Source organism: Dermacentor andersoni, chromosome 2, assembly GCF_023375885.2.
Source record: "Dermacentor andersoni chromosome 2, qqDerAnde1_hic_scaffold, whole genome shotgun sequence".
NCBI classification, from domain to species: domain Eukaryota; kingdom Metazoa; phylum Arthropoda; class Arachnida; order Ixodida; family Ixodidae; genus Dermacentor; species Dermacentor andersoni.
Genome location: NC_092815.1, coordinates 209,901,764 through 209,923,327, shown reverse-complemented (window position 1 = coordinate 209,923,327; position 21,564 = coordinate 209,901,764). Strand labels below are relative to the sequence as shown.

General features: G+C 44.9%; 1 protein-coding gene across 1 annotated transcript in view; it reads right to left on the bottom strand.

The window, feature by feature from the left end:
- LOC126540179 (glutathione synthetase-like) overlaps nt 1–17,148 on the bottom strand; it is a 75,815-nt gene extending 58,667 nt beyond the window's left edge. Inside the window, exons 1-6 of the mRNA XM_050186967.3 lie at nt 16,859–17,148; nt 16,110–16,290; nt 13,758–13,833; nt 10,083–10,237; nt 8,007–8,049; nt 2,499–2,572 (exon numbers count right to left, since the gene is read on the bottom strand). Of these exons, the coding sequence (XP_050042924.1) occupies nt 2,499–2,572; nt 8,007–8,049; nt 10,083–10,237; nt 13,758–13,833; nt 16,110–16,290; nt 16,859–16,952 (623 nt within the window). The 5' untranslated portion in view covers nt 16,953–17,148. The remainder of the gene's footprint in view (nt 1–2,498; nt 2,573–8,006; nt 8,050–10,082; nt 10,238–13,757; nt 13,834–16,109; nt 16,291–16,858) is intronic.
- Nucleotides 17,149–21,564: the final 4,416 nt, after the last annotated feature.

Here is a 21,564-nt window from a genome sequence, read left to right as displayed (position 1 = left end):
GAGGTAGAATTTCAAACCAGAATCCAGAGGTTCTCGGCGTACATGGGAGAAGTATTGGAGACACATCGCAACCGAAACAAAACAGCACACGCCAAAGTGCATATGCTCGCGAACTGCGCCGGCGATCATCCTCCATGGGACTGCTTGGAGAGCTACAACGAAATTACCAAGGCCCTCCGCCTGGCCCGCTGAACGTTCCATCCGCCCAGCGACAAGCTGGACGGGGCCCAGGTGGCAGCTCTCAGACAACTGCAGACACTCATGTACCCTAAGCCGGCACAATATCACAGGCTCTACCCTGGTACATACCCGACAAATATATGCAAGGTCTGCCACACGGATATAGCCACTTTAGCTCACATGCTCTGGGACTAGAAGAGAGGGGGTTAACCGAGGGGCCCGATTTTTATTAATCATATCATGAGAAGCCAACAAACAAAGACACCAAGGAAAACATAGGGGAAATTACTTGCACTTACTAATTGAATTAAAGAAATGATAAATTATTGGCAATGAAAGTGGATGAACAAACAACTTGCCGCAGGTGGGGAACGATCCATGTTTTCGCATTACACGCACGATGCCTGATAAATTAATGGCAATGAAAGTGGACGAAAAAACGAGTTGGCATAGGTGGAGGCCGTAGGTGGGGAACGATCCCATGTCTTCACATTACACATGCGATGCTCAGCATCGCAAAACGCTCAAACCAGTGACAGAAAAAAGGACCAACAATATCTGTGCAAACCACTTAACCGTCTTAAACCTGAACGCAGTGGAAAGTGCTTTGCAGATTTCCCACTATTCGATAACGTTTTTTTCGTGCCTATATAGAAAGGTCACTCCAGCAATTTTCTTGAAAGCCTCCTTGGCTCACCCTTGCAAGCTTTCGTTCACACTAGAGCTCATGCTCGCACCTACAGATATGGCGTATGGCTGCGATGTTATCGCTCTTGGACTTTATACGGAACATCACTGCGACCCCACCGGTGCTAGTAGAAATTTGCCTGGAGTGTCCATATAATTGCTATTGCAATAAAAACAATTGTTTTTTGTTTGTTATAAAAACAAACAACGAAAACAAATCTGCTGGTATAGTTACAACACAGTGCAAGATATAAACTGCAACTGCATTCACATAAACAGATGGGAAATTTACCTTAAAAGACACCTTATCACGAGTGGTGACTGAGCCGGAGCTGGCAAGTCGAAAATGAATGCGGAATGAATAAGCCAGTTGGAACCGAGTAAGTAGCAAGCTCGAGGCAAAGACAAACCGAGAGCCCATGAGGGGCGAATCTTGGCATTACTTCCGATGGCTCTGTCGACACTAGTGCCAAGGACCCCTTCAGTTATGGCACTAGCAGGAAGGTGACACTTTAGTGTGCTTATGTCAGCAAAATGGCGGGTTTCATCGTCAAGAAAACAGGAACGGCAGCCGCATGGTGCCTCTGCCCTGTCTAGCTTTCTTTTATTTCTTTTACTTTTACGCCAGCTCGACTGCTCCCTCAGCCTTCCCCCCCTCCCTGCCATGCACACCGTTCTTTTTTTGAAGCTGTACGTGGGGTCTTCTTTTCTTGAGCGCACACGCATCCTGACACATGATAAAAAAACATGAAGTTCTATTACAACACAACAGACCATTAGCCTTGTTGTATATTGACATACTAATGATACACACCCAAAAAATGCACAAAAGTGGATGACATGGATGACATTTTCGTAACTACACTAAAAAGCTCAAATAAAAACTACAATGTCAACTGTGTGTTCGCCTGTTGTCGTTAGACACACGGAAGACTCTTCCAGGGTCCGTCTTCAAAGTGTTGCTGCACCAGTGCATCATGCATGAACGGTAAGCGTCATGAGAAATAATTCGAACAGCAGCAGGCAACGATGCAATACATCGTCTTTTGTCAATTAAGGCTTCTTTACTTCTCTCTCGGGTTGCATCGGGTGCCACACTATAGGTCGCACACAAAACCAAAATACTGCCATGCATATCACACAGAGCGAGCTAGAAGCACAAGTCTGCCCATGCTGGCCACCACTTACTTTCCAGTAATGGCCAGGAAACTAAACCATGAAACATCTGGACAAAGAAAGCAGGTGTCAACAGCCGGTGCAATAGTGGGCACCCACGGAGACAGATGAAGGTGAGAGGGCTGTGACACTTGCAAGGAAGAGCGGGAGGGCAGCGGAGCTGCTTTCTCACCCCACCAATAGGTGGCACTGAAGTCGTACCCAACATAGAGTGCCTCGATACCAAGAACAGCGGCCCTGCTATTGAGGCACCCTAACCTAACAGAAGACCCGGTTCTGATGGAACGGTGTGGCATGGCTCACTGAATGAGAGAACCACGGCTTCCTCTCTCCAAAAGAACCACCGCTCACTTTTACTGAGCCACGGCTCACTCATTCTTTAAAAAGAGCAGCTCAAAAGATCCATCTGGGCAACCCATCTCTAATCTGAAGCAAAACTAACACACGGCACTCACTTTGCGTTCTTGTAAGCATTCCAGGCTGCCAGCAGGCCTTTGCAGAGGAGTTTGTCAGTCTTGCACTCGGGCATCTGCAAGGATGCAATGAAAAGAAATGCTTCGTAATATGGGAAGGATATTTACTCCCTTATTGACTCAAATCTGCAACCATTGCAATAACAGTACCAAAACTGTTGCTGAGAGAGCACATAAGGGTTTGCGGGGACCATTCTTGACACAAGCCTTTGTTGAGCACTGTCTATCAAGAGAGCATGTGAGGCGTGTTGTGAAGCATTTCTGATCGCCTACTAAGTGAAGCTGCATTCTCTCTGGTGATCAATACAACAGTGAAAGGGGCCCCGAAACACGTTTTGAACGTAGTAGGAAAATGTTGCCGATCTGTTGAAGAGGCTCTTGTAAATATTTAAGTCAAATATTATTGCACTGCATGCAGCTGGGAATTCAATCTTGTGTTGAAAACAGCAAAAAATCACTTGATCTCGCTTCCGCCATGCAGAGTAATTGCAAGCAGCTGGACCCACAAACAACTATTGGCTCATATTGTGATTGCAAAAAACATTCTCAGTAATACATAACTGCTAATTTTTAGTTAAATAAATGAAATATATGTCTGTGATCTTCAAAGATAGAAATAAGCGTCCAATGATTAAAATACTTCCTAATGAGAAATTTGAATGCAGCTTGACATGTGTTTTTATTCTGCAATATATGGAGGCAAAGAATTTGAGACCGAAATTACCGCACTGAATAATAGTGGGCCAGTGCTGTTGGTGCCTTTGCAGAGGGAGGGGCAGTATGGGAATACTGGCATTATGAGCGGCATCAGAGCCAGCTGTGAAAGATGACGTCTATGAACGCACAAGCAGTGGCACGAGCTCGTTCACATGGCCCCGCCGAGGGATGCCAACGAGCCAGCTGTGGCAGAAGACGACGACAAAAGCGCGAGAAGTGGCACGAGCACCTTTGTACAGTTACGCCAAGGGATGCCGATGCTTGACCCAGGAACAGGTGCCTAAGAGCGGCGCTCTCAAGCCTTTCATTTTGCACTGCCGTTTCATGCACAACAGTTACACGCAGCTGCATATGCTGTGCGTGGCCTTCAGGATAGCAACAGCGTACTTTGTAGAGTAGCCTACTCTGGTTGCCACAATGTGCCGTGACAAGCGTTTTCGCTGCCAACACACCAAACTTTTGGTCAGACATTTGCCCCCATGGCTTCAGTCCTGATTAGATTTCAGCATGCCAGCAGAGATGAAGAGAGAGGCAACACTGTGTATTGCCACAATAGCTCCACTTACACTTGAAGGAGTTGAAAAATTTGTGTAGCCTTAGATTCGGGAGATGATGACCTTCAATACTGAGGCCATTCTATGATTAGATAAAGAATGTTTCAGGGTCTGCCAGGTAAAACACCTTGGCGGTTGTTTTGCCTGACATGTGACTTTCATCTATGTCAATGAAAGCACCCTTCTCACAAGACATAGACTGTAAGTGACATAAAGGTGCCTAAAACATAATACTAGCAGCTCTGAGAAGGTCTTATCTTTTGTTATTGCACTGCTGTGGCTCGGTGTTTATTTTTTTGTGTATGCCTTCAAACATGAAGCGATAATAGAGAAACACATTTTTTGGGACTTCTGAATGGCTTGTGCACAGGTCAGAAAGTCCCTAAGAGCCAACAAGCTAGAAAACTATCATACTAGTGTGCTCTAGTATGTTGGTGTTAAAGTACACTCCGTTAAGAGCCCAGTCAAAAGGAAAACGATGCGCCACTTTTGCGTGAACAAAACAATGCTCACATAACCAGTCATGTTCCAGTGCCAAAAAAGGACAAAAAGAAAAGCCACAAAGATTATAGAAAAAAGTTCGCAGATCTCACACACTGTGGGAATCATGTAATTGAAGCTCTGTATAGTTTTTTTCTTCAAGTGACGATAATTAGCGGTGATGTTGGTGGCAAATGTATAATTTCTTCAGTGTTTAGTCCAATATGAGAGTGGCAAACAGATGTTAAACGTTACCTTGCATTTTACCACCGTTGTTTGTCTGTGTAGTCCACAGAACACACAGGGACACGTGTTTGCTTGAGGCGGTGTGTGTTGAAGCGTTGTTCATAATCTCTGAGAGCTGAGCATTATCATCGCCTCCCATGGCACGTCGCACCGTGGCCGAAGTGTTAAACTTAAATTGCGTTAGAGGGTCGTACGTAATTCAATTATTATAAAATCGTATGTATACTTTGTATACATACATTCGTGGTCAGCACCACATTTTACTGCGTAGCAAAGATGCTCCTGTTCCATGTGATGCATCTTTCGGGCCTGAGTGTCCTCGACACTGAGTGCATGCTTTGGATCCATTTTGCTGGCACGTTTACGTGCTCCTTCTGCGTACTTGGCCAGCACACTGCTGAGATGCCAGCTCCAAGTGCTCTCTTCAGGCTACAGAAGATTCTAATGTTTACGCTATCACAGCCCAGCCCAGGCCTCCACAGCCCGGCACCTGCATTTCTGTCGCAGAGGAAAGCAAGCACAGCACTTGCCGCACGCACAAACTATGCATCCCAGCCCACAATGACGCCGGCCAGGATGCACAGAGGCGAGCGTCATCTGGTGGTGTTGCAAGAAACCCAGCGGCATGCGCAGCAAGACCACAGCAAGACCGGAGAGTCGGGAGAAGAGGCAAAGAAACCTTTGCTTTAAAAAGTGCTAGAACCAGGCTACTTCTGTAAGACGTACGAAGTGGCCCAACAAGAAGTTCTGCGAAGCTTCACAACAAAGAAATATCTGTTAACACATAATGTCTCTTTTTTTCACTCGGGCTTGGTCTGATGGAGTTTAGGCGGAATGCTTCAGGAGTACAATTTTCACAGTTACAGTTAACCATGTACAGTCGTGAGCAGAAATGGAGAGACCACGGCTCTGGGCGCGGGAGCGGCTGCGGGGCCACATTGTGGCGCTGCAATCTCATGCTGCGCGCTCGCTTCGAGAGTGCCCCGAGTGACGACAAACTTCACCCTCGCTCTCGCACTGGTGCTTATCCCACTTGATAAATTTCTAGTGCACCGTTTGGTTGCTCTGCTGCTGACGGTTGTGACGAAGGGGAGCGCACATTGCGAAGCGCCTATAGTCTCCGAAGAGAAAGTAGGGCGAACTGCTTCCTTCCTCCTCCATTTTCAGCACGCCTTGACGGTTACGCGTCGATGCCGTGCCTGTATCGGCATGAGCGTAACCACACGCATGCAAGCGGAATTGCATGCATAACCACAACATGTGCAAGCCACGCGTGCCTAAAGGCATGCGTGGCTTGCAATCAACTCCCAAATCATTAGGTATAAACTAACACATTGAGGTGTAAAATGCAAGGCACTGTGTATCCTCACTTCGAACACATCCTTCAAATAAGTATTAAAAATGTTTGGCACCCACAGGCTCTTTATTGCCATGAGAAATAAACCGTCCGAACGTAACGTTGAACTAATACTTAGTGAAGTTGTCATTAACGGCAACAACACCTGCAGCTCAATGAGCAGAAGTAGAGCATGTGTAGAACACAAAGAGTTCTATCACAAATACCCGGCTGGAGTGGCCACCAGTAGGTGCAGATTTGAACCCCATCGAAAATGTGTGGGGCTAATCAGGGAGCAACTTGCGGCCTATGATTTCCGCACGGCTACAGCTGATCAGCTGTGGACTGCCGTAAAACAAGGAATGGCAGACTCTTTGTGCTCGCCCCGGAGTTGTCATCACTGAATGATTCTATGTCGTGCCAAGCTGCTGGTGTTATTTCCATTAATGGCAACTTCACTAAGTATTAGTTAAATGCTATGTTCAGGTCGTTTAATTCTCGCAGATATAAAGAGATTGGCCAAACATCTTTAATACTTATTTGAAAGGGGTGTTCGAAGCAAGCATCCAGAGAGCCTTGCATTTAATGCCTTGATGTATTCGTCTCTATCTAATGATACGGGAGTTGAGTGCAAGCTGCACGTGCCTTCCAACAGCATGCTGATACAGGCATGGCATCGACGCGTAACTGTCAAGGCCCGCCGAATGCGGAGCAGGAGGGAAGCAGTTTGCCCTACTTTCCCTTCGGAGACTTTAGGCACTTTGCGATGCATGCTCCCTTTCGTCATGACTGTCAGCAGTAAAGCAACCGAACGGTGCACAAGAAATTTATCAAGCATGATAAGCACCCGCGCGAGAGCGAGGGTAAATTTTGTCGTCACTCAGGGCACTCTCGAAGCGGCGTGTGGCGCGAGATAGCGGCGTGTGGCGCGAGATAGCAGCGCCGCGTTGCGGCTCTGCAGCCGCTCTCGCGCCTGGAGCTATGGTCTCTCCACTTTTGCTCACCACTGTACATAGAATAGGCTCCCTCTAGAAGAAACTCTGATGAGCTAAATTATTGGTAAAGCTAAACACAGTCTGGGGACCTTAGGTTAGTTTGCCTCAGACTTACTGCACTAGCATTAAGCTTAACCCTTTGAGGGTCGATCTTTTTCGCCATATGCGACTGCCCAGGGTCGATTTTTTTATTGCAGATTTAAATTCTTCAGAGGGACCTATTTCGAAAAAAATTTACCGTAATTTTTCTAGGGTGACCGTAAAGTAAGAAAAAATATTTTGTGTTGCTATATATGTACTGTTTATTCATGAATAACAACAATAAAAAAAGGAAATAAACTTATAAGAATTAAAGATTTGATGCATTGTTATACACATAGTTCAAGGCTTAGAAAATGCGCACATGAGAATATGTTGCAAGTCTCAAATCTTCCTGCTCTTACACTAATATTTACGTCCATAGCCTAAACGAACTGCGTAGGTGAGTGCACGCAAGAAAACTGTGGTTGTGTGCCCATCAAAAAAGCACATGTGACAAACTGACGCTAATCTTATCTTATCACCAACCAGAGGCAATTAGTTTTCATGAGTCTCCGAGAAAGGAAATGCGTGCACGGCGGCATCCTCCGTATGCGTACTCCTGTGAGCAATAAACGAGCAAGTAACAGGCGGTCAGGTTGCCCTTTAGCAATTAGTAATGCGATAGCCATCAGTTTTGCAAGCGCAAGAAGTTGAAACCGCCCGCGGGACAAAACCCAAGCTCCCCGCCGCCTGCCCGTGTGTATGCCAGTGCGCGAGCAGTAGTATTAGACACACCAGAGCAAACAAACCATGTAACGAAAATCGAGAGAGGGAGCCGCAAGAAAAAAATTCCCTATATTCTCGCGTAGTGGCAGCACATGCCAGGAAAGAAAAAGTTAGAAATTGGCGCGCTTTTTAAACGTACAGACGGCGCCGTAAATATATGGCATCGACCATTTTGGACTTGTTCGCAGCGCCGTATATTTGTGTCATTGGCCCTGAAAGGGTTAAGCCCGGTAGCTTGAACAGATTTGCAAGGGCGTTCCAAGTTGCATCATAAACGTAGTTTACTAAATCTGTCTGAAGTGATTTACTGCTTTGATCTCCTCATTACATGGTCACACTTGTTGGAAATTCTCACCTGTGCTTCCGTAGCCACAACACCCAGGTTTGTCATTACGTGCCTGTCAAAAAATAAAAAGTGAATAAAGGCACGTAAAGATCAAAGCAGCTATACTAAGCCCACGAATGAAAAATTCGTCAGTTTCAGCCAAAGGGAAAAGCACTGACGGCAATAGCAAAGCTCAGCATTGCATTTGAACTTGCCATGCAACAAAGCATGCATGGCAACCGCTGCTCGGAAAAGGAACAGCACCCTGGCAGCTAGCTACGAGGCATCGACTCTGGCACGATGAGGAGGGCCACGAGTGGCTTTGCAGGCGTCACACTTTGATTGTGCGTAAGATGAGACCAATGGTGCAGGTCAGTGTCCAGTGAAATATTAGATAAGGTTAGCTTGGCCTTTACTGCCCATTCCGCTCACACCAGTGCATACACACAGTAGCTCAGAAGGAATGCTAGTGTGCTTATGTTAAGCATTAGCACAATGATCATGCCAGCAGCTGAACGCAGGATGCCTCCCTAGCTCCACAACCAAGTCGATCGACAGGAAACTTGACGACGCTTCCAACTTACTTGTTCTTTAGGCAGCCTAAGCGTACTTCACGTCTCTTGATACACTCTAATGTAATTATGGTATGAAGCCCGACTTCCTCAAGTATGCAACAAATCAGTACAGTAAAAGCTCGTTAATTCACAACTCGCTAATTCGAAATTTCTGGTAATTTGGGTTGCCACCGTGGTCCATTCAACAGTATATTGAAAGCAATATGTGACGCATCCCGCTAATTCAGACCCTGAAATCTGCTCTGCCGCCAAAATTCAAACTGCGCGGCATCGTGGATGGGGAGAGTGCTAGTTCACGGGAGCACAATGGCAACGCTGGCGTCGCCGTGTGGGCCGTGCAGCTTTGCTCTTTCCATCTGCAACCCTTTGTTTAGGCCTGACTGGAGAGAGGCGCATATGCACCTGCCAGGCATGGCCAACACCTTCGTTGCAGGTCGGTTCTCTCCCTCTCTCAAGGCCTTCAAGATAAAAACATGGACATGGCGCTGAGTGTTTCTTTTTTTTTTCTTTACATCTTTCTGTTGCATATTGGAGGCTATGCTCTTTCTCTACGAGGTGTTCTGCCGAGAAGTGGCACCATGTAATGTCTGAAACATGGCGGCCGCGACATTTATGAGCGCTTGCAGTACCAAAAAGCATAGCCTTTGAGATTCATAGCTATGCCGGGATACGTGTTTGGCCCCCTCCTGTACATATAGTGGTACCCGGTGCAGCTACGAAGGTGCAACGGAGACCAACGTCACTGATGGCAATTCTCTTTGAATCCAAAGCATTCGTTTCATTTTCTTTCACCTGTTAGCCTGTTGAGTGTTCAATGCACACAACTTTCAGCAGCACAGTCATGGAGTGGTTTTTGAACAGTGCACCAGAAAGCTGCATAGGCGTCGGTGACTTGTAATATGACATGAACATCGGCTCCAATATCTATGACATAACCTGCTGCCTGCTTCATAGGTAGAGCTGTGCTGCACAAGGCACACACATTGAACTGTCTGCACTGAGAAATTAAGGGCTCACACCATAGTTACTGGGTCAGAAACCATGCAACTAAAGACAGAAAGAAGGAAAAAAGAGAAAAACAACACGACAAAGAAGTGCATGTATTCATATTCCTTTGGAAAAGCAAGCAGGGCTTGTCTATCATATGGAGATGATTAATGTCATACTTTGGAACACTCACAAAGGAGGGTACGTAAGACAGGTGTACGACTCTGCGCTTGCCCCAAGTACTCTACCTTGTGAATGTGTTTTCTTTTTTTCACTACTTTCAGTTCCAAATATATCTAACAAACAAGGCCACAAGAAAGTATTACTTGATTAATGTCGCGATGAGCTAATCAGACACATGGGAGTCAATGCACTACCAAAAGGTATTGCCCGGTGTCATTAAACAGCGACTATACCCACACTTCCTCCATTATTTTTGCTCCTCCAACTAATTTCAAACATGCAGAATATACAAACGAAGCATGCCAATTTGATGTACTGTCACTAGACTGTCATGGAGAGAGAGATAAATGTAAGTGCGTACTTCTGCTGCTTGTAAAGTGGAGGTGAGATGCCACCAAACGAGGAGGCTATGGTGTTCACCTCCACCTGTTTGGGACAGGCCTTGTGCAGTCCCTTGTCGTCACCTAATTTTAGGTCAAGCATGTAGTCGCTCCTCAGCAGGCCCAGGCTCAGTGGCTGCAAGTATGGAGAATTTAAATTCTGGGGTGTTCTGTGCTAAATCACCCAATCCGATTATAAGGCTCGCCATAGTGTGGGAGTCTGTTATGAATTTTGGTGCTCCAGAAATGGACAGAGACACAATGCAAATGCGTTAAAGAACATTTATCCTAAGAAACAATTCTAACCGGAAGCTCTAACCGAAAGCAAATGAACAGAAAATTAAACTTGCACAGCGTAAACTCTACACATACAAGACATTCACAAAACTAGCTACTATACACACAAGAAAAATGAACTAGATATTATCTATATACTGTGCCTAGATTGACTGTCCAAGTAACACGTAGTTCCTAAGAATGGAATGTTATGACTGTCACAGTGGTGGTGAACTCTGACCCGGCACAGCGCAAGACGTCAGCCTTCGCAGTTCTGACGCGGTGTAGGCATCGACCTCTTTTGAAAGCGACGGGCTTGTAGTCCTTTTCTGAGACTCGCATGGCACAGGATGTGGTCTGGGCAGTCAGGTGTTGCGCTGATGACATGGCCAGGCCATTGCCTCAGTGGCACTGGACAATGGCCGATTATGGCAGCTTGGGGCTGGACCAGTGCTGCGGAGCACAGCCACAGTGACATAGTTGGAGCTCAGGAGCTGGAGTTAATGTCAGCCAACTCTCAGATGTCCCCTCTCCGGTCCGCGGTCCCAGAAACTTCTGCTTCCTGTCTCCAGAGCGCAGCTGGAGATGCGACTACCTTGCTTCTCATCCCCGTCAGCAATGCCAGCTCAGCCGCCTTGGTCTCCTTTCTCTCCATTTTTTTTCTCTCGCGCTTCACATGCTTTTTACATCACATGTACACTCTCAGTTTCGGCGACCGTCCCCATAGTCTTCTTCCCGTATTTGCACATGCTCTTGCACATTTGCACAGAGTCCAGATTAATTTGATCCCCTAGGATTCTTTATTGTGCAGCGACTGTGCGATACATGAGTGTTCTTGGATTTCGCCTCCATCGAATTCTTGACCTCCCCCTCAGCAATGCAAGGCCATAGCCGCTGAGCTATGGCAGCAGGTCATTAAGAAATGATCCCTCCTTGTATCTTTTCCCTGTAACGCCCAATGTATTATACGTGCTTTGCAGAGTTTAATGCCTCAAAATGCAGATTTAAGTGTGGTAAGCTTAACGCAAAGCCCATATTTGCATTTTTGATATGCTGGAGTGAATTCTAAGCTATGGATAATTCAACAGGACATAATTATTTAATTACTGTAGTAACTGAGTTATCACAGAAATAATACTTCACTTTTTTTTTTCTTTTTTGTACCAATGTACTCTCCATGGCAAAAATAAAGGTGCCCATGCTTTTGCATTTGAGTAGTTTCGTTATCGCATAGTGCTGCGCTGGTTTTGCTGGCTTGTGAAACTTGCAGAAATTGCAAGTAGCAGAGAATTACACTTCTATGGGATGTCGCGGGATGCCCGAACAGTCCATGTCACTTGACCAAAAGCAGCTGAAGCAGCGAATTCACCGCTCTGCTGTGGCTTGGTTTCTCCATCTCCGTTTGCGTTTTCTGCTAAACACCGTCTGTTGGGCGCCGCAAATGGTGGTGATGGTGCAAGCAACGTCACCACTCCCCGGTTGGGTGGCTGGAGATTTGAATTGCAATAGAGGTATTCGTACCCTTCAGATACAATTTTCTCGTAAACTTAGTCTCTTCTTGGCACGAAACAAGCATTGCGACGTTTCTGGAATGGTATTTAAACAGTTCACATAGAGTTAGTATTTGTCTTTAGTGTCCCTTTAGGAACACCAAAAGCTGTGCTGCTCTATAGCTTGGGTTAAAAGGCACGATGCCTAGAAATTTAAGCACATCAGGTAATGGCACCAGTGGATCATCTCCTAAAACTGAATCAGGGTGTAAAGGTAATCATAATTTCTATACATTGTGCAAAAGTTTTCGTCTGTGCATTTCAATATGTGTACATGTCAATAAAATCTGCATCACTGTTAGCGGTTCTTGGTACTTCTCGCATGTTGGTGGGTGCTATTTTTCTAAATAAAAAGTTGTGTGTGAGGCGCGTGTGCCCAATCCATAGTCAGCATAACAGCACTTGAACAAACCGTTCCTAGTGATTACGTGACTTCCACCTGCCAAGCACGGGTTGCTGTTTGCGGAAGAGTCCCATTCGTGTTGCCATTACGACATCAAGGCCTTCCAAATCGCTCACATACTAGGTTTGTATGGAAGTGTTGTGCTTGTTATGCCTTTGTAAGCTGCCATGGATTTACCTCCTGCTTCATTACACGGTATTCCAACATGGCTTGGGACTCGGCAGAAGCAAACTGATTCCTCATATTTGTCAGAAGCCACCATGCTTAAAATATCTCTTAGCAGGGGTTCACACTTGGATTTTAGGTGTAAAGCCTTTAGTGTATTTAATCAATCAGTATATGTGACGGTACTTTTGTGCTTGGCAGTTATGCATTTTTAACTAGAGTCCATACAGCATTAAATTTCCGCAGTCAAAGCAGGCGTACAGGGGTAATTGAATATTTGCTTCCCAAGGTTTTATTACAGCCCTCACACCCATATTTTCTTGTGTTTTAAAACCATCTGTGTAAAATTCTGTACAATTTTTACATTTCTCCTTAGGAGTGTGGAAATCTTGTATTATGTGTTCTCGTGGGGTGCCTCTTTTCCTTAGATGTGTCAATGTCCAATCATATATCTATGTAAAGTCATACTACAGGGGCAACCGCTGGGCATTTTAGCAACCTGGAGAACCTCATGAGGAATGTCATAATCAACATCCAACGGAGTTGTCACAATAGTATGATTATTTCTCGTCAGATTATGCCATCATCATGAATATTGTCCCTTTTGATTCATAACACTTTGTAGTAGCTGCCAGAGCATTTAGTTGATTTTGTCTCATTTTAAGGTAAAGCAAGTATTCAATGTGACTTAACATAGCTGCTGACACACTAGGTACACTATTATTGCCACTTGAGTTGCAATCAATTATATACAAGCAAAAACATAACCCAGTGAAGTGTGCCATGAGATTTCTTGTAATTAAGAACAGCAACACATTGGCCTATGTAGATTCCACAGTCCTTATGCAGAGTTTGCAGATGCAATGAGCATCTTGGTATAGAAACCTTCAGTAGGGTTGTAGAGATGGTACACTAGGGAAAAACTTCCAACTTGTTTGGCTGTTCTAAACAGTTCTGTCGGCTGTTATGTGCACGTCACTGACTGCATCCGTTTAATTTCGCTGTCTTCTAATGCTGGCAGATCTGTGGACTTTCTTCACCTTTTATAGGAGCGTGCTCTGAAGTCTAAAGTAAACACGTTTCCATGCTTTGAAAAAGTGATACATGAATACATATTTTCATATTTTCACAGCAGGGGCACACCTTGAATAAAACTAAAATTGTAACAGTATGCAAGACATGCCTAACAATGTCCGGCAATAGTAATGGGATCACATAGCAGCATGTCCCCAGAAAATACAATAGTAAGTACATTCCATTACCTGTGGAAAGCCAGCATCGCGAACCTTGTCGTAGATGTTAAAAATGGAGGCTGTGAACTCGTCACTCTCGATGGTACTGCAAAAATAACAGTATTATCATGGTCTCCCTGTTAAAGTATTTGGCCATGACACTTGGCTTTGGGAAGCAAAAGTCTGCTGAACGGGAGAAAAAAAAAGGCATTCGAAATAATGGCACACTAATGAGGAATATTCAGCTGAGCAAGTTTGGACAATTACACCTATGGAATACCAAATACACTGGTGACCAGGTACGCTAAAGATTAGCAAAATAGTATCTTTAACCCTTTATTGATGAGTGTTGCCTACAGGCAAATAACCAGAAAATAATTATTTTCTTGTCGGGTTTCAGTATTGAGTACAAAGTTGCTGGTTAAATGTCTTCGGCCAACACTGAATGGCAGGCAGCAAGAGTCAGTTGTTGGTTTATAGCAGGAACACAGGACGAGGAAGGAGATGTTTGGCTCACGACTCACTGTCTTGTGAAGGCAAGGTTAGAGGAGACAGGCTGATACAAGTTACACATGTGATATAAAGCAAATGAAATGTACACCTATGGTTCCCATATGATGAGAGCTGTCTATAGAAATTGAAAACGAAGCCTTAGGTGGTTTGGAGTGAAGCTCGCTTCCAGTTTCCTGCCTGGGGTTTTCCCTCTATTGCTGAAAAAATTACCACCAAATATTTTAAAAATTTTTGTTGATTAGACTTATTCTTGATGTGTTCTGCATATTTAATAGAAAATAAACATTATTTTTGAGTACTTATATGTCTTGTCATTAAAGCATTAAAAAGAAGAAAAAAAATGTGGCCGGACTCCCTGTGATGTCACGGACTTCATCTGCATCTGGTCATCACTCATCATTATCTTAAGTCGATACAAAATTATGACATTGCATTCTCAAGTAATCTGTATGTATGACTGAACCAAGCGACCTTCAGGAACTTTGCCCTTGCATGAATACTGCTCAAACACGTAATGTCCGTGGCATCAGACAGATGTGGCAGGGGTAGTGGCTTATGCATAAAATTCCAGGAAGATAAGTATGGTGGCCCTTCTCGCGACTGATATTTATTCCAAATCCCACACCAAAAGCAAAGAACTTTCACTGCTTCCACTATCTCTGACTGCATTTGTTCTTCAATTGACAATACTGTTTGTTGCCCGAAATATTATGTTAAAGGAGCAGAGGACACTGAACATTTTTCAACTATTGCCACAGTTAATCTCTGAACTGTGCAGGGCTTTGCTGAATTTTCATTTTGGCTGCAGCCAAGCTCATCAAAATCCCACAAAAAGATCAGCACTCGGTGTTAGCCTAACACTTGTCCGACACAAAGGCAAATGCTATAGTACTGCCAGGCATTTGCATTTATTCAAGCTTTGGCTGGAACAGACCATGCACACTTTTCCTTTCACAATGTAGCAAGCCAATATCAACTTAAATAGCAAGAATGTCCAGTGAAACGAAGTGAAAAGAACTGCTCACTTGTTATAGTCACATACAGCTAAACAGCTGCCTGTTCTAGAATCACATGTCAAGCCATTTCTACCTACAAGTGCAATACATGAGCAGTTCTTTAGACACTAGCTATTTGATTCACAAACTGAATTAAATGCAAGAATTATCGATGTACTGCAGATCTACAGAATACTTGTATCTGTGAAACTTAGTCCAAAAGATGAGACAAGCAAGAAAAGATTGGTTTGAGCAAATTGATGTGTAGTTGAGCTCTTTTAGTGGCACATCAGTTTGAAAGCACAAAGCAGCTAATGTTAAGTCATTCTTCCAGTGCATTGTCAATGTGACATCGAAGTAATGCTAACAGGGTCAGCACAGATAGTCGGGTGAGTTGGTCGAGTATAATGAAATGTGCTACACTGGCTGGACGTATTATCGTTTATTCTACTGCCCACATTTTAAACACAACACAAGTAATTGGTGCATGCCTACCCACAAGAAAACTTATCAGAACACAATGAAGCTCGTGCACCCAGAACTGGCTGAATGAACACAGTCTAAACTTTTCCAATTCCAGAATGACCATGCTATAGCAGTACCAGTGAGTTATTAAGCTTATGACACAATTCCTATGGGAAGGACACAATATTATGCAATCTAAACTATATTCTCGACACGTGATTGGACGTTGTTGCATTATCGAACACGTTCAGGCCACGGCCGGTAATTCCAGAGGTTACATATAAGCTTCCTTCTGGCGTGTCAGGTCAAATGCCTTATTGACGTTTCAGATAAAGCGCACGCGCCAGCAGTTAAGGCATTGTTGTTCACATTGCAACCATGGGGCGTCCGCTTGCCGCTGTTAACTTGCCTTTGGAGGCAATCGCGAAGAAACTCGTAGTCATGCGCCACGCGATGGATGAGTAGGTTGACATCTTCCTGCAATGCCTTCACTTGTTGGAAGGCCTCGCGCGGGTACGGCGACGGCAGCAGGCAGAATGGCACGAACGTGTAGCTATCTGGCTCATGCGACTTTGACTTCATGCATACACCTGCAAATAATGTTATAGAGAAAATTCTAATGGATCGGAACAGGCGCTCACGCACGAGCTCGCAATCTTGTCTGCACTCTACTGCTACTGCTGGGCCGCAGCACTACATTCAACTATTTCCACCCGAGGCGCTGGTCGTGAAATTTTATTGCTGTTCCAACGAGCGCTTCAAGATATGCCAAAGAGTTCTACCGTTAGCGCCAACATGCACGATATATTCTTGAATTAAGTGTGGTAAAAGGCTACGTTACTGCAAAAGTTTGTGCGATCAAAACTAATACTTAGGCGACCAATGTGCCTGCTTAATATATTTTTCGTCAGTGTATACAAAGTAGCCCTGAAAACATCGACACTGCCGTCACAAAAGTGGGAACACTTAGATCTAAACGAACGTTGAAAATGACTTTACTCTTATTTAAACATCGTACACTGCGCAGTTTTAGCTCTTCGCGTGATCTGAAATCTTGTAGCACCGCAGTATAATGAAATGTCTGTTCAGCGCGCTTCCTCTATTGCTTTTTTTTTTCTTTTGACCCGCTGCTCACATACGCGAATGATGACGGCTCACCGTGAGTGATCGCATATTCCTTTGCATCCTGAACAGCTCGCTTCCGAACGTTCTCATCCTGCAGCGCTGCAAGACAAGCCTCTAAAGGTTCCATAGTGCGTGCGGGTTGTAGCTCCACGTTCAGAAACAGGCACGTTTTTCAGTTTGAAATCGACGCCAATCACATAACCAACACATCCAACAGGCCACCACCCACAACTTCAAGTGTCTCAAGCATAGACGGTATCGAGGGTCACGAGATGACTTCAAGCCACGCTCCAAGCGATCACACTGTGCTTTCGTCTGCGAAACACATCAAAGGTGCAAAGCGGAAGTAGAAACGCAGTTTCGGTTTCGTAATATAAATGATGTCCATTTCAGGCTGATTACCGTTCTCTTTATATATGCTAGGATGCATACTAAAGCACTCAAACCATGACCTTTGAAAATAACTTCTGCTGCTCCGAGCCGAGAGAACCGACGCGCGAAAGGATTTGATATTGCTGAGATTTGCCACGCACACTGGTCACTACCGGAGAAATGCAAAAATGGCCGTTATCGCCATGCACGGAGGAAGGAAACTAAGGAGAGGCCCTACCCCCTCCGCGCGCTAGGAGAAAAGTGTGGCGGAAATGACGTATAGTTCTCAATTCTTTTGCTGCTTTTTTATTTTTTTTGCTGCATGGCCACGCCTTTTGGGCCACAATGGCGGCGTTGTTCTGATTTTTTGAGCGCGCACACGTGTTGCTCTGGTAGGTTTCGTGCCGTGGCAAAGGCGCTGTGTGGGCGGGTTTGCGTTAGTCACCGTGTCTTGTTGCGCTGTGTTACCTGCACCGTGCTCTGCCGGATGTTGCGCGAGCGCGCGCGCTCCGCGTGCGAAACCACGCGCAGCGCGGCGTGGTTTCGCGAAAGATGTAAACGAGAGAGGAGGGTGGCACAAAAGGCGGAGCATCGCCATGAGCAACGCCAACTTCCGGCTTCACTTTTGCTTCACAAAGAGTGACGTCAGGGCCTCTCCTTAGTTTCCTTCCTCCGTGTCGCCATGCTTCTATGCACGGAGGAAGGAGAGGCCCTACCCCCTCCGCGCGCTAGGAGAAAAGTGTGGCGGAAATGACGTAGTAGGTTCTCATTTTTTTGCTGCTTTTTTATTTTTTTTGTTGTATGGCCACGCCTTTTGGGCCACAATGGCGGCGTTGTTATGGTTTGGAGCGCTCACACGTGTTGCTCTGGTAGGTTTCGGGCCGTGGCAAAGGCGCTGAGTGGGCGGGTTTGCGTTAGTCACCGTGTCTTGTTGCGCTGTGTTACCTGCACCGTGCTCTGCCAGATATTGCGCGAGCGCGCGACACCACGCGCAGCGCAGCGTGGTTTCGCGAAAGATGTAAACAAGAGAGGAGGGTGGCCCAAAAGGCGGAGCATCGCCATGAGCAACGCCAAATTCCGGCTTCACTTTTGCTTCACAAAGAGTGACGTCAGGGCCTCTCCTTAGTTTCCTTCCTCCGTGCTTCTATGTATGCTTTTGTTCTCTACAAACGACGTGCAATCGCGCAAGTGTGGTGACTTTACGTCAGTACACTGCACGCTGAACTGAAGTCACAAGAAATATTTCTGAATATAGTAGTGGAATTTGAATAGTGAAATTTCCAATCGATTCTAATACAAATGTTGGGAAAGAGAAAAATGCTGGCTCGCCCCTGATCGAGAGTAGATGTAAGCATATGTGGGAAGTTTAGATTTTTCCGTGGAAGTGGGGGGGGGGGGGGGGAAGGCTGGGGCCTGACCAGCATTCCGAACCCCATATATATATATATATATATATATATATATATATATATATATATATATATATATATATATATATATATATATATATATATATGTATATATATATATATATATATATATATTCCTTTCACTTAGAGAAACTTCGTGTGGCCTCGAAGAATTGTTCACTGAAGTGGCGGCCTTATATAAGAATCTAAAATACCTCATAGTAGGAGACAGTTCAATTTCACAGCCTGAGCCCTTTCGCACCACCAAGAATATGGTGTCTCTCAGTGGTGTAATCTTACTTTGTGTAATTGTCTTTGCTATCACATATACTGCTTCGCGTCTCCGGCGAAATCGCAGCCTCTCTCTCTCTCTCTTTTCTTTAACTGCGAGTCCGGGTACAAGGGCTGCTGTGCATGATTGATGTTTATTCTGATTTCGAGTGAATCCGCCTTGGCCTCATTTCGGTTACTGGGTGAATTATATAGGGTACCCTATTGCAACTATCATGCACCAAGACTTAAAAAAAAAATATAGCAGTTGCGTTACTCGAAGAAAACCTATAGTGCATATTGTTTCCAGAAAGTACAGTACAGCAGCCATCAGTAATTCTTTCATTACTAAGATTTAATTCAGAAATTGCAATGAATTGTCTAACTCTAGAGGTACTCTCCTGATTATCAAAGTGTCAATGAGGCATTTGTTGGCACCCCCAAATGACATCTAACTGCGGTGTTTTCAGCGACATACTAATTGCGTACATTTTTTTTCCGACTGGCAAGGAAACCTAACGAAATATGAAAAATATCACGAAACTGCGCACCCACCCGCATCATAGAGGAGCGCCCTCAAATAAGCTGATTGAAGGCAACTGCATTACCTGTCACAAACCCAAAGAGACAGTGCATCACCTACGGAAGGAGCACCAACAGCAGGCTTCGTGGCTTCGCAGATATTTCTTCTTCTCATTTCTACGTCACACTTATTATCTGTCTCTCCACTGATCATATTGGTAATAAAAGCACCTTAATAACGCGGCCAAACCGGAAAAGCAATGGAATATTATATAGGCATAGAATGTTTCAATATCCCGACTCTACTTGCACCACATCAACAGAGGGCGTGCGCAGCTACATTTCGCACCAGAAACTTGCTTCGGACCAAAGCCAAATTAAAGTGACGGTTTTACTTTACATTAGAGTGTATAGTACTGCAAAAAGAGGTTTGTGGTGAAAACTAGAAGCAAAATAAACAGGGAGGGAAGCGACCCCCGTGTTGAGAAAAGGCAAAATCGGTGCGTTGTAGAAAGTAAATATGCTATTTCTAAATGAGCCGAATTGGCAATTGAGACGTCTGTACACACACACAAAAAAAAAAAAACATTACATTTCAGTGTGTCCTTATTATCTATGAATTCGAACGCGTCCTTGAACACCAGCTGCTGCCTAGAGGACGTGTTTGAATAGGTATCCTTCTGCAGCTACACGTCCGCTTTATCACCTTTTCAGTGGCTTTGTTGATGACCGACGCAGGAATTCTACGGCAGAAATCCGTTATCCTTACCTTGAGCTAATCTGACGTCCGTGTCGATCATGTAAGCACGATCTTTCACATAACCCCAAAGAAAGAAATCGAGTGGAGAGAGGTCAGGTGAATTAGCAGGTCAGTTAACAAGCCCGTGCGTTCCAATCTATTGTGCATGAAAAGTCACATCCAGCCAGTTTCTTGCTCGGCTGCTGCTGTGTGCTGGTGCCCCATCCCACAAGATACCAAAGAAGCAAAAGTCGTGACAGCGGGACTTCGCTTCGCTACCTCTCTTCCCTTCTCTCCTCACGGACAGGGCACTCCAGAAGATTTCGAAGAGTTTTCTATGGCAGAATTGTCCCAAGCCGTTTCCTGTTTACCAGCTGCAGCCCCGGGTCCCGATGGACTTACTACGAAGATGATTAAACTTCCCTTTCAAGTCGCTCCTAACGACTTGTAGATGCCGTAAATTACTCAGTACATTATGCATGGTTCCCTCCTGTGTGGAGAATTGCGAAGGTGATTCCTCTGCTGAAAGACCAAACCAAAGGGTATGTCCTAGACAATATTCATTTCTCTAACATCAAATTTTGTAAAATGAATAGAAAGATTATTAATCGCACGTATGGTTAAGTTTGTGACCACAAGAGAATTATTGAGCCCCTGCCAAATTGGATTTAGACCAGGGATGTCCATTTGGTGCGCACACATCGACCTAGAAAGCCGAATTCAGTTGGCTCGTTACCAAAAACAATATGCTGCCCTAGTTACATTAGACATTTCTAAAGAATACGATAGTGTGGAATACCCTTTAATAATAAAGAGGATGCAGGATATTGGATTGCCTGACTACTTCGTGACGTGGACTGCAGAGTTCTTGCAGGGCAGGGAGTTTTACTGTGCACAAAGTGGAATTTCATCGGGCAAATTCAGACAAACGCGCGGGGTTCCTCAAGGCGCAGTTTTGTCCCCGCTGTTGTTTAACATCCTACTCAGCTCCATTCCTTACCATCAGAATGTAAGCACGTACGTTTACGCTGATGATATAGCGTTTTTTGCTTCAGCAAGTGATATTCAGTCATTGTGCGAATGCTTTCAGGAATATTTATGCGAGCGAGAAGCATGGCTAGACAGTATTCGCTTGTCCCTTAATCTAAATAAGAGTGCCGTTCTTGTCTTTCCCCTACAAGACCCAGTTACTATATCCCTTTCATACCGTCATTCCACTATCCCACAAGTGGAAGAAGTCAAGTACCTTGGAATTATTTATGATGGAAATCTTGATTGGCGTCAGCATATTGAACATATAACTTCAAACCGCATGTATATGCACATGTATATCCGACCTATACATGAGTTCGGGTGACCCGCCGTGGTTGCTCAGTGGCTATGGTGCTGGGCTGCTGAGCACGAGGTCGCGGGATCGAATCCCGGCC